General features: G+C 35.5%; 1 protein-coding gene across 2 annotated transcripts; it reads left to right on the forward strand.

The window, feature by feature from the left end:
* The first annotated feature begins 2,111 nt into the window (after window positions 1-2,111).
* On the forward strand, window positions 2,112-11,226 carry LOC128548583 (acetylcholine receptor subunit delta-like). 2 transcript variants are annotated; one of them, XM_053523850.1, is made up of 3 exons: window positions 2,112-2,308; window positions 2,739-2,825; window positions 10,302-11,226. In XM_053523850.1, the coding sequence occupies exons 1-3, from the start codon at window positions 2,135-2,137 to the stop codon at window positions 10,926-10,928; spliced, it is 888 nt and encodes a 295-aa protein (XP_053379825.1). In that variant the 5' UTR covers window positions 2,112-2,134; the 3' UTR covers window positions 10,929-11,226. The 2 variants fall into 2 exon arrangements, 1 of the variants encoding a protein (XP_053379825.1); XR_008367170.1 differs by lacking the exons at window positions 2,112-2,308; window positions 2,739-2,825 and adding an exon at window positions 4,768-4,825.
* Window positions 11,227-12,701: the final 1,475 nt, after the last annotated feature.

Consider the following 12,701-nt stretch of genomic DNA (forward strand, 5'->3'; position numbering starts at 1 on the left):
ATCCTTTATCAAACGAAAAGTTATTGCTTGTTTTAGCCTTGAAAGTAAAGCACGAGACACGGTACTACTGATGACTGCAAATCAACCATTCATGAATGTTTGCTTCATGTTTAATACCATTGCAAATCATTTTCCTTAATACCCCAGTCATACGGCGCGGATAGCTACGTCTAGCCAAGGATAAAAACGTAGCAATCCGTATCGATCCGTACCTGAGCCGTACCTCAAAGTAGTAATCCGTAGCATTACGTACCAACACTTGGTCAAAACGTATTTAAAACCTATCCCAGACTTGCAATTTTTCCAACTTTTGAACATGCACAAAAATTTGAGCGATCCGTAGCCATTTGAGCGTGACTTTAGTCCAACTTGGTTTAAACTTACTGGTCCGTAGTTAAACGTTCTAAAATGTAGTTATCCTTACCGAAACGTACCTAGCCGTATTGATCCGTAGCTGAACGTAGTTATCCTAGGCTACCCGTACAAAAGCGTAGTTCAACGTAGTTCACCGCAGACCCTTGCACGCGCTGGGCAAGTTGCCAGGCGCAGTAAAACATAGTTCGGCGCAGTACGCCGGACCTATCCGTACATATTCGCGTCCTGTATTTGTCTGGGTTTTTTTTTTGTTCCCCGTTTCTGACCATTTTTCCCGTACTAAGACGTACTGCTCCGTATTTAATCCATGTCCGCCCCATCTCATCCGCACCGTACCTCAACGCACGGACATATCCGTATGTGTGACTGTAGCATAAAGCAAACTGTTGTAATATCCTAGTTGTTTTGGTTCGCAAAATCATGGCGGCATCCTTGTCGTCAAAAAATTCTTACAAGAGTCAAATATTACGAAGACAAGAATGCGAGGCGCACTAGCGCCGAGTGTGATCCGTCCTTGCAAACTCCACGAGAGGCGAGTACAAAATCCCAGATCTTGCTACTGTTGTAATGACCCTTTTATTAAATACCTCCACCTTTTTGTTTGTTGTTTTGTTAACGAACGAAATCTTAAATGTTTCTCGGTATTAAAATAGAAATAAGTGAAGTTTTTGTGTGCGATGATTATAGAATTGTGTCAGGTCATGCATATTAAATGAATGTAGGCAGGCAACATACAAATGAATACAAAATGTACCATACAGATTTTTTTCTACTTGTTCATATTTACTTGTGAAATACAAGCCTTATTTTTGACAAAGTTTATTTAGGTGTATGATAAATGCTTTTGCCAATATGATTAAAACCATCTATTAACGCTATAGAATTGTCTCTTTTAGGATCAGAAGAAAAAACGTTCAGACGACAGCAGAAGTTTAAGCAAATCTATTTTAAGCCTTGGATACCGATTTTCGATGCGTGGTTATCACGGGATGATAACTTTTATGACAACACTATCATGGCTGCGTCCTCATGCTTTTTTACAATAATAAAGCAAAGGCGGAATCCATATCTGGAAAATTTAATGATTTTTTTACAATAGAGTAGACCTACGAACGTTATTTTTATTTTGATGTCATATCCTTCTCTCATAACGTATATCGCTAGTTTGTAAATTCAAGTAATGTCGGTGTATATTTGAAAAAAAAATATGATGCAAATATTTGATTTTTGTTAACATTTTATTTTGTATCAGTGACATTTCAAGAAAATACGTTTTTTTTTGCACAACAACTAAAGGCGGGTTATCTGTTTTATTTAGCATATGACATATACTTTTATCATATGTAAGGTATGGGCTCTTATATCATCGGGACGATTTCCGTAAGAATTAATGTGTGTCATACCTTTCTTCTGTCTTATTACGTAAGAAATAATCCCAGCGCCCACAGCTGTACGACATATCTGGTCATATTTAAAGAGACGCTTGAAGGTAGAAGTATTTGCTGAATGGGAAATGACAAAAGTAAGTACTAATAAAAGAAGAAGAATACAAATTAATAACTATAACTGCTTTGTTTTGAAGCTAAGGGATTGTATTTATATTATGTAAAGGATTCAAATGGAAAATTTTCATAAGTTTGTCAACGTAAAAAAAGATGTATTCTTTTTCTTAAATATTTTATAACACATGATGAGAGAAATCGGAAGTTTTGCAAGTGTTATTTTTTCTTGCAGGGATTATAAACCAAACATATTAGGAATGGTTACTTCACTCTTCTTGATGTTATGCTCACTATCACAGAGCACCGCACTGGCGCACCATCGTAATGAATATTCAGTTCCCAAAGTAAAAGAAATAAAGAAACTCTCCGACCGACTTTTGAGCAATTATAGCAAACATATCTTGCCGTTTGAGGGACCATGGCCGTTTGTTATACAACAACAACAACAACAACAATTACTTTTATTAATGTCAGATTACATACATGTAATAACATGACTCATTTTTTTCAAACAAGATGTGGGTTTAGATGGGGACAGACATAATTATATATCATATACAAAGATATAATTTACAAACTTAGAGTATCATAAATACAGATCGTAAAACTTAGTGAAAAGAAAGCGTAATACGTTTACACTAAGGTTTGTAAATAGTGATACTTGTTGGGAGAATAAGATCACGAAAAAAGCATGATCTACCTAAAGGTATGCCATTGACGGTATCATTATTATGAATCGACTGGGGGATTAAGTAGAACTGTGAATTTTGATTGGTCAGTAGTTTCTTTATATATGTACCGGTCATTGACCCAGTTCATTCATACGTTTACAAAAACAAATGTGTATGTGCGCGTTGGCAGATAGATATACATGTATATCTTGTCGCAGTTGGAGATATAGATGAAATTGACCAAAAACTGTCAACTGTAATGGGGCTTGAATACGAGGTGAGTACTTTACACTGTGTCCGTAATAGATGTAAGAAAAAGGAGTCATATTTACGAAGTGATTTGTTGTTGAAATAGATAACACGAAGGTCGGTGAGAAGATCCAGCAAATATGATTATATTTCGTTTCTAAACTTATCGATATTTTTTGCTAATTATTTAAAATTTATATGAAATTATCGTTTGCTATCGTATATTAGTACTACATGTACCAACATTCTTGCTCCAGATACACGCATTTACGTTACAGGTCATAGAGTGTTTTAATGTTGCTGAAACTGCGATATGCCTTATCGCGTATCGTCGAAAAATAAATTAAAATACTTATTTTGAATATTTCCCGAAACCGCATAGTTGCACCGAGAATCTGTACAATCATGACACTACGTTCATATTCATCCAAATTAATTTTACTGATATGGGAATTATCGTTTTAAACCCGATGAAAAAAAAATCATATTATAGCCTAGACAGAATATTTATATCATTGACACTGACCTCTCATATTTCTAAGCAACATTTGAAAACATATGACATTTTTAAAACAAATTCCAATATAATAATAATAATAATAATAATAATATGTTTTGTTTTACCTCCTGCTGATTTCTGTCAATTCATTTCGTCAATTAACGTAAATATGAATACCGTATATTTTCCTTCCATATATGACGACCCAGTCGGACATGGTCTTCCAAATTTTGGTTTTCACGTGTAACTGGTGTCGAGAAATTTTGCAGAAGCAACAGATAATACAGTTCAAATGTCGAAAAATACATAATGGTAAGTTGTCGCGTATAGATTAAGAAAAATAACACTGATAAACATATGTTTGATACATGTATCAAGCTATTAAAGACACAATGAGTTGTACAACAATTTTAGCTGGGAATAAATATCATAACTTGCAATAATTTGGTACAGAATGCAAAATGTAATTGCTTGAGGGGCCTCCGCAGCATAGTTATTAAGGGCGCTGACATATAAACAACTTACTCTATGGGTTCGAAACCACATTTTGTGTGTAGAATTCTTCTTGTGGGGAAGCAATCCATTTGCCTGAGGGAAGATTGATGGTACTGACTGATACAATGCACGGAGGAGCAGCTGGTGTCTTCCTCCACCACGCAAGCAAGACTAGATGCTATGTGACCTAAATCGTGTTGATGTAACATTAAACAAAACAACTAAAATTTGATTGAATGATCATGCTGATTGTTTCGGATGCAAGTACAATTATGATTTGTAGTTTGTAAATATCAAGTCTTCTTCATTTTCACCAAGTCTTCTTCATTTTTTATACTGAGTCATCGGACAATTTTCGCAGAAGTACAAACGTCATGTTACGAACTGAACGTTATGGTTTGTGGCACTTCAATTTTCTTCAGCGGCAAGTTTAGCTTATCTCTGTGTGATTCTTTACAACAAAGACTTTTAGCATGTGTTGCCATAGTTAATTTCTTCAGATGTACCCACAATTCTTTATTGAATGGATACTTTACAGCCACAATAATGGAAACCGTCCGTGTTTTAATATACATTGTAATAATGCGCTATGTACACTAGACCGCAGATCCTTGACGACGACGTCGGGCTAATTCATGACGGTCAAGAAGGGTCGTCATTAAATCAACATTAAAATTATAGTTCTCTATTTCCCGTTCTTATACTTGCAAATGTGTTGGTTGTGTTTATTTCTATATCATACAATTCAAATTTCATTTCTTTAACATCTTTTTGTAATTTTCGATGATATCAAATTTTGTAAAGCAGAGTATTTCCAATAAAAGATAACTCAAGAAGCACCAGATGTCGAAATCTATTCAAAGTTTGTTTAACTTTAGTATGATTTTCAGTGGACAGATAAAAGCTTTAAATGGAATGAAAGGGACAATAATATATTATATGTGATATTTGGCTGGCAGGATGTATGGAAACCCGTTTTCCGAGTAGGAAATCCCCATGCAGATTTTTCAAACAGTCACACCGACCGAACACAAGTAAGTGAAATCGCAGAAATACATAAAAAAAAGGCTATAACTAAGACCAATTACTTAATAATTATCTTATCAAAAACTGTTCAATCCAGTGTAATTTTGTAAAAGTACTAATTTTCGTAAAATAAATATCACCACGAACAGGTTCTGTCTTATATCCTGTGTACAGCTGCTTTAAACATGGCTTTTTAAAAAACTCACTAGATATTGAAAACACAAAAGTGTTCATATATTATCTAACAATAAATGACCTTTTATGATAACGTAACTTTGGAATAAAGATGACGGAGATTCAATATTCATAGCTATGCACGAGTAGGAACGCAATATTCTTCTGCTAAAGAACAAGTGAATATTTCCCGATGCAAAGATAATAAAGTTTTTATTACATACATATCTGCACGAACATATGTGATGTAAACAATATGAACTTGTTCAATAGCCTGAATAATATTGACAATACTGAACTAAATAAAGGAATTAATGCAACGACACACATTAAATTACGTCACACATCCGATATGAAATGCAGGCGTCAGTATAAAGAAAAATATTGACGTTTCCGATACGATTGTAACTTAACGAGGAATAGAAATGAGCATGTAATAAAACTTCCATTTTGATATCTTAATTATAATGGCGTGTGCATATGCATCTTGCTGATGGGTATTAGACATTTACGGATTAAGTCTACGTGGACTGTGGACACCTAAGGCGATAGTTTTTTCAAGGGGACCGTCTCAACATGGTTTAATTATATTATGCGCGATATGAAAAAGAGTTTATAACGGCAATAGGGTTTGAGTAATTATATCATCAATATGCGGTAGGTGATATAAATTTGGATGTGCTTGTTTAGCTCGACTTTTCGAAGAAAAAGTGAGCTATGCATTCGCTCCGGCGTTGGCGCGGCGTCTCCGTTGGTTAAAATATTTGATAAGTCAAATATCTCTGTTACTGTCGTAGGTGATATAAAATTTGGATGTGCCTGTTTTTAGCTCGACTTTTCGAAGAAAAAGTAGAGCTATTGCATTCGCTCCGGCGTTGGCGTCGGCGTCTCCGTTGGTTAAAATATTTGATAAAGTCAAATATCTCTGTTACTGTCAAAGCTATTGACTTGAAACTTACAATACTTATTTACTATCAAAGTCTACACCGGGAGAAACAATCCCTATAACTCTGATTTGAATTTTGACAGAATAATGCCCCCTTTTAAATTAGAATTTTTGGTTAAAGTTTTTGATAAAGTCAAATGTCTCTGTTACTATCAAAGGTATTGACTTTAAACTTAAAATAGTTGTTTACTATCGAAGTCTACACCAGGAAAAACAATCCTCATAACTGTGATTTGAATTTTGACAGAGTTATGTCACTTTTTAACTTAGAATTTTTGGTAAAAGTTTTTGATATTTTTTTTTTATTTAACGTCGCACCGACACATGATAGGTCATATGCCGACTTTCCAGCTTTAATGGTAGAGGAAGACCCCAGGTGCCCCTCCGTGCATTATTTCATCACGAGCGGGCACCTGGGTAGAACCACCGACCTTCCGTAAGCCAGCTGGATGGCTTCCTCACATGAAGAATTCAACGCCCCGAGTGAGGCTCGAACCCACATCGATGAGGGGCAAGTGATTTGAAGTCAGCAACCTTAACCACTCGGCCACGTAGGCCCCCAAAGGTTTTGATAAAGTCAAATATCAGAGGATAAGAGCAAAATTTAAAGAACTTTACTGTTGAAGTCCTAAGGAAAATGACAACAAAGGGAAGAAAATCCCCGAAAAACTCTTAGTCCACTAAAATTATTAACAGGTACAGATGTGTCAAAATACACCTTAACTTTGCAGGTACCATCCATGTTGTACCAAAGAAAAGTGGTCTCGGTTTTTACCTACGGCTAATAATAAAAAAGCTACAAAATAACCTATTTCTAGTAACATAAAAGGGAAGTAATTCAATATAAAATATTGTAAGTGAACAAAAAAAGGAATCTGCCAAATAAAAACAAGAGCACCGCAATGCAAAGCAACATAAACACAAAACAAAGTTATGTGACCTTAAACCTCTAAGTGTGACCTTTACCTTGAAGCGAGCTATGTGCTCTGCACGTCGTCTCAATGTGGTGAACATTTGTGCCAAGTTTTTTTAAAATCCTTCAAGCAGTTTAAGAGTTACACATCGCACTCGAAACAAAGTTATATGACCTTTGACCCCTAAGACGGACACACAGACAGACAGACGGTCAGACGAACACCAAAACACGTTCCTTTGGGCGTATAATAACAACAAAGGAATGGAGACGCAAGATATTACGTTTTCTACAGTTTTCACAATGTTTTACCTGCTGACCTACATTTTGATCCCAGCTAACCCAGTTAAGATTTATTTTCATTTCGGACGACGGTGGAATACGGATACATTGCGAACAGATAAGCTCATCTTTTCAACTTTGTCGCAGATGCGCAACTTATAATACTGAAGAACCTTTCGGGAAAGTGTTATGACGCTAGATCAAATACATTTTGCGATATGCATAACAAAACACCTCTCTGGTGAACAGACAGACGGACAGACAAATCCAAATCTTATCCTGTGCGGTAACATAATAAGCCAGACCGTACCATCATTATTGGAATGTTTTCCTACCACACATAAATTAAAATTATCATGTTGAGACAGTCCCCTTGAAATATCGATCGTCTTAGGTGTTCACTGTCCACGTAGACTTAATTCGTAAATGTCTTTTTAAAGCACTCAAAAGGCTGTAGTGTCCATTTGTGGATGGCCTGATATGTGATTTGTGACTTTTGTTGCGTTTACTGAACGTAATACTGTCAGAGATATCTTAACTTTCTTTTAAGTACCCTTATGGTGTTTCACATGAGGGGACATAGGGTTTGCCCTTCGTCTGTATATCCGTCCGTCCGACAGTTCGTCCGTCCATCTATCCGTTATTCAGTCATGTAATCCAGCAATAACGTAGAAAGAATGAGATATTTTTTTATTAACCTTTGTACCTGGATAGACAGCAATATGAAGAATACACACGCTCTTTAATTTTTTGCTATGTCAAAAATGTGTTTGATAAAGCATCAAACATTCTGAACATATGACAAAATTCGACGCATGGGATCCTGTGATACCTTGAAAACTTTTAAGGAAAGTTGATACAATGGTAAATAGCAGTATGGAAAATATGCACGTGCTTTTATGTTGTTGCTATGCAACAAATGATAAGAAAATATTGAAAGAGGATTCTACGATAAATAAGCACAAACGACTTTTTTCATGTTTAGCAGATAATGAGAAGACAATGTGGAGAAAATGAATATCAGTTTGTTTCTTTTTTCATTTGTTCATCTGCTTGGCCGTATGTTTGACCTACTGCCAATTACAAAATATAGAGTCATAAAACACTTTTAAATTACAAGAACTGTTTCATGAAACCTGGAACGTACGTAGATAAAAAGTAATTGAAGAATTAACAGGTCCTTCTATTTTGTCCTTTTGTCCGTCTGTTTGTCCATCCGTCGGTCATAAAAGATGGATCTAATCTAATATTTAATTTCATAAACCTAAATAGAACCTTATATATTGTATAGTCTCTATGGAGAGGAGAATGTGCTTGTTCGTCAAGTTTTTATATAAAAAAGCCTCACGTATGACATATGTCCCTCATCATTGTGAATTTATGTTGCTGGGAAAGAATCTTCAGGCGTATTGACATACACATCGTGTCAACTTGTAACAAAAGTTTGTCAGGATACTGGTTATATGACCCAGGGAAGTGCCTACGCCTTTAGTATCTTGAACAATGGTTTGGGTCCAATCACTAAGGTGACTATGTCTTAGACTGGCTGACAAACGATGTAGAATCTACCTTTGTTAAAACGTAAAGCTGGTGAGACCAAATATCTCATATATAGAATTTTCCTCTGGCTACCTTGCCTAAATGATTCGTGTACCAATGATTCGTAAATGATTTTTATTATGAGCTAGACAATTTCAGGGATCAGGCAAATCACTGTTTCAAACTAACAATCTTCAATTAAAAATGATTAGCTCGAACTCCTATAGGCTGGAGACTCTATACTTGACTGGTCTTTTTCTTGAAGTTCCCGTCAGACAATGTCTTTGAATCAACAACATACGAGTCCTATCGCATAGATGCTCGGCCTCTGTCCTCTCAAACTCTAAGATTGCCCTGACTCCTGGATGCTCAGCGCCTATATGCTATCATATGTAGCATTCAACTACCATATAGGTATATCCCCGATGCCTTGGCTGTACTTCGCCAGTAATGCTGAACCGTCTATAAGCTGGAACTCTCTTACTATCTCAATAGATTACCAAACTCTGGGTCTCTGTCTCAGCTTTCCGATGCTCAGCCTATATTTGCTATCGTCTATAGCATTCAATTACCTTTAAGGTAAAACTCCTATGCGTTGGCCCTATAGCTCGAAACCTTGTTGAAATTCTGCAACTCTTCTTTAGTCTATGAACTTCAAACGTCTTCTTTTTAATAATTTATCCGCCCTGACAGGGTAACTGCAATAGTCACCTTATCAAGGTACTGGGATAAATTATTAGTTGAATCCTCGATGTGTCTTCTTCCGCCGCCGGATACCGAATGCTCTCTGTCATCCATCTACCTATTTATACCTCAGCAGACGTGCTATTTTAGAACTAGTTTCTGATTGGTCAAAATTTAAACATAGCGTTTTACAACGAGTACTTGCTCTATCAAATATCTGGTTCCCTTTAACTTTTGTATATGACATAATGTGTGATGATAGGATCCAGCTATCCATATAATGAACCCAAATCAGCCACAAATGACCCAAATTCTATTAATTACAGCAATTCAACAATAATTATAGCAATGACAACATAAAAAGGGAGTCAAACACTATCTGTGCTTATGTGTTACGTTGTCAATATATCAAATATACAAATTATTCTGACAAAGTTCAAGTCGCAAGTTGATAATGCTTATAAAATCATATCAATGTACTTTTGTTTTGTTCGTTAAGCAACGAATGTTACCAAAACGACTTAGATTAGGACTTTTACCTATAGATTCACATACTTCCATGAAAAGTGTTCTCGACATCGCTTTTGTTATCAATGTCCTTTACATAGTTATTTCCTGACTTCGTTTTGAATTCCTTTCGTAATTCATTAAAAACAAATGTTTCAGTTAGTTAGTTTATACTTATTTGTTTTAGCTCGATTGTGATGAAAGCTTCAAGCTAATTGGAACCACTATCGAGTCCGCTCACTGGAAAAACCAGTAAGGGTGTCACATGAGAAGTCATGTTTCAATTGAACCGTTGGACATTACAATTTCTAACCCGGATGAAAGTGATTCATGGAATAAAGAGAATTACGCTTTATCCTTGACATTGACAATTATTATAATTACTCTTGTTATTTATTTCAAATGTATTTTTAAAAAGTATGTATATTTACTTTGTCAGGACTCGATAATTTACGACTCGAAGGGATTGGCATTTTTTGATGAAATGATGATCACGAGGACAACATGCAACCTCGACATGAGCTTCTATCCATTTGATGTTCACACTTGCGATATAAAACTGAGCATCGTTGGAAACAGCAAGTTTCATTTCCATTTAAAAACTTCTTGGAAGGATTTAATTTCACATTCAGTTTCTGAGCATGGCCCTTGGAGACTAATTGAAGCGAGCAAATCTTCGTTTTATGGAACTTTAAAAATTGTTATGACATTTGAAAGAAAATCCTTATTCATTATGTTGCATATTTTACTGCCTATAATTTCGATTGCTATTTTAACACCTACCGTATTTGTCTTGCCGAAAAAGTCCGGAGAAAGGCTCGGTTTTTCAGTGACTATGTTATTAGCAGTATCTGTATATACGACAATAGTCAGTTACCATCTTCCGCAAAAGGCAGAGTCTTTGCCACTTATTTTGATCCTGGTGTGTATATGGTACGTTATGGACGCTGTTATCGTGTTTATTGTCATTCTCAATACAAAAATCTACAAATTAAAAAACGATGGTTTTTTGCCCTATGAGTGTGAGAAGGTTCGTGCACATTACACACGTAATAATTTGCCGTAATAAAAAGCATGCTGTCAGAGTTGAACAGCCAGTAGTTGAACAAAAGAGTGCCGAAAGTGAAAACAATGATGCTGCAGAAAAGGCTGAACAAATTCGAGAAGCCAATAAAGAGCAGAAAGCCAAATCAAGCAACGTCGACCGTGATGATGTTACATGGCAGGACCTTAGCCATTGTATAGATAGATGGTGCTTTGTCATAAGTTATTTCATAAAAATTTTACTTCCTATTGTATTCATGACGGTCATGAAGGCTAAGAGTTGAATACATGATAGAAATGTAATAAACATGTAAACAGGACTTTCTATTATAAAAATAATATCACTCTCATTTCACAAAATCAATCAGTGCCACAGCCATTTGTCATTTTCACTGGCGTTTGTGTACGAAATTTCATTATTGTAAATTCAGTCTGTCATGACGTAACTGCTGCGGTCAATACGTGTTTTGGCTCCGCCGAGTAAATCATTTTACCGTTTAGCATGGACATGTTTGTTTTGCAAATAACTGTAACTTCCACAGATAACGTCATACGGAATTTTCTGTCTTTTAATTGCCGCGGAGAACAAATACCGGCATGCGGTATTTGTACACGGTGAACATTTGTGTCGCCAGTGTATAGCAGCTTCTTGGTTCCGCCTTCTGAGCTAACTGGATGTCCAGTGCAATGAAGGGATATAATTTCATATGAATATACATATATCGATATCAATTTGTACACAGTTAGATATCCAAGAAACGTCACTTATAAATAAACATATCTGGGGAAGAAGGAAGGGACACATGCACAACAAACTTTAATTAAAGCGGGTGTTATTGATATGCTGCATGGTTGCAATTAAGAGCGGTAAATCAAAACCTCCCAGGGGAACGAGTGTATGGTATTAAGATAAAACCCTCTCAAATTTTAACTGAAGAATACATTTGTACCAGTTAGTAATACATATCTGAACGACTTGTGTGTTTATCCGACCACAATATATTTACCTACGTCGCTTTTATATACAGTAAAGGTGAACTGCTAGATTAATTCTTTAAAATCAATTTAAGAAATTATATTCATGAAAATATATGATATCGTTCCGTCTTCCCAAAACAGGAAAGACACATTTTACGACTTCTTCAGTTTTCGCATAAGCATAATCAATATTCGGATTTTTAATTAGTATAAACTTTCAGATCCGGTAAACACCATTAAGGGTCAATTAAAATATTCTTGAGGAATTGTTACACTTCAATGTTCATGAAATTTCGACGAATAAATGGAAGTACAGTTGAGTTTCTTGAGCGAAGCCTTAGATTCAACATATAAAACTGGTTCAAAAATGTATATTATATAAATTATAGTATTCTATGTTTACATTTTATTTTGGTATTGTATATATAATCATGACAAAGACACGAAATGTATGCACGTACACAACTGCTGAGCACATGTTCACATTACCACAAAATAATGCAATCACACAGAAGTAACAGACAGACACAAATATACATGGCGAAAGAACACAACACTTCAGTCAGTGAGAAAGCATAACTTGGGATTTTAAATACGTTTATATGCAAAAAACCTCACTATTCAACCCCTACCATGTTCCTATATTACAAGACGGTGAAAATAAAACAATGTAAAACACAAATATTTACATTCGCTCTATTCTTTTTCCGAATGAACAGCAAAAGAAAAGGCGCGAAAGTTACGCCATCGCTGCATAGTGATAACCGACCGCTGTTAGTTTATACTAATTTATTTTAGGTCGATTGTTAAACAAGTT

The sequence above is a fragment of the Mercenaria mercenaria genome, chromosome 14, assembly GCF_021730395.1.
Source record: "Mercenaria mercenaria strain notata chromosome 14, MADL_Memer_1, whole genome shotgun sequence".
Classification (NCBI taxonomy): Eukaryota; Metazoa; Mollusca; class Bivalvia; order Venerida; family Veneridae; genus Mercenaria; species Mercenaria mercenaria.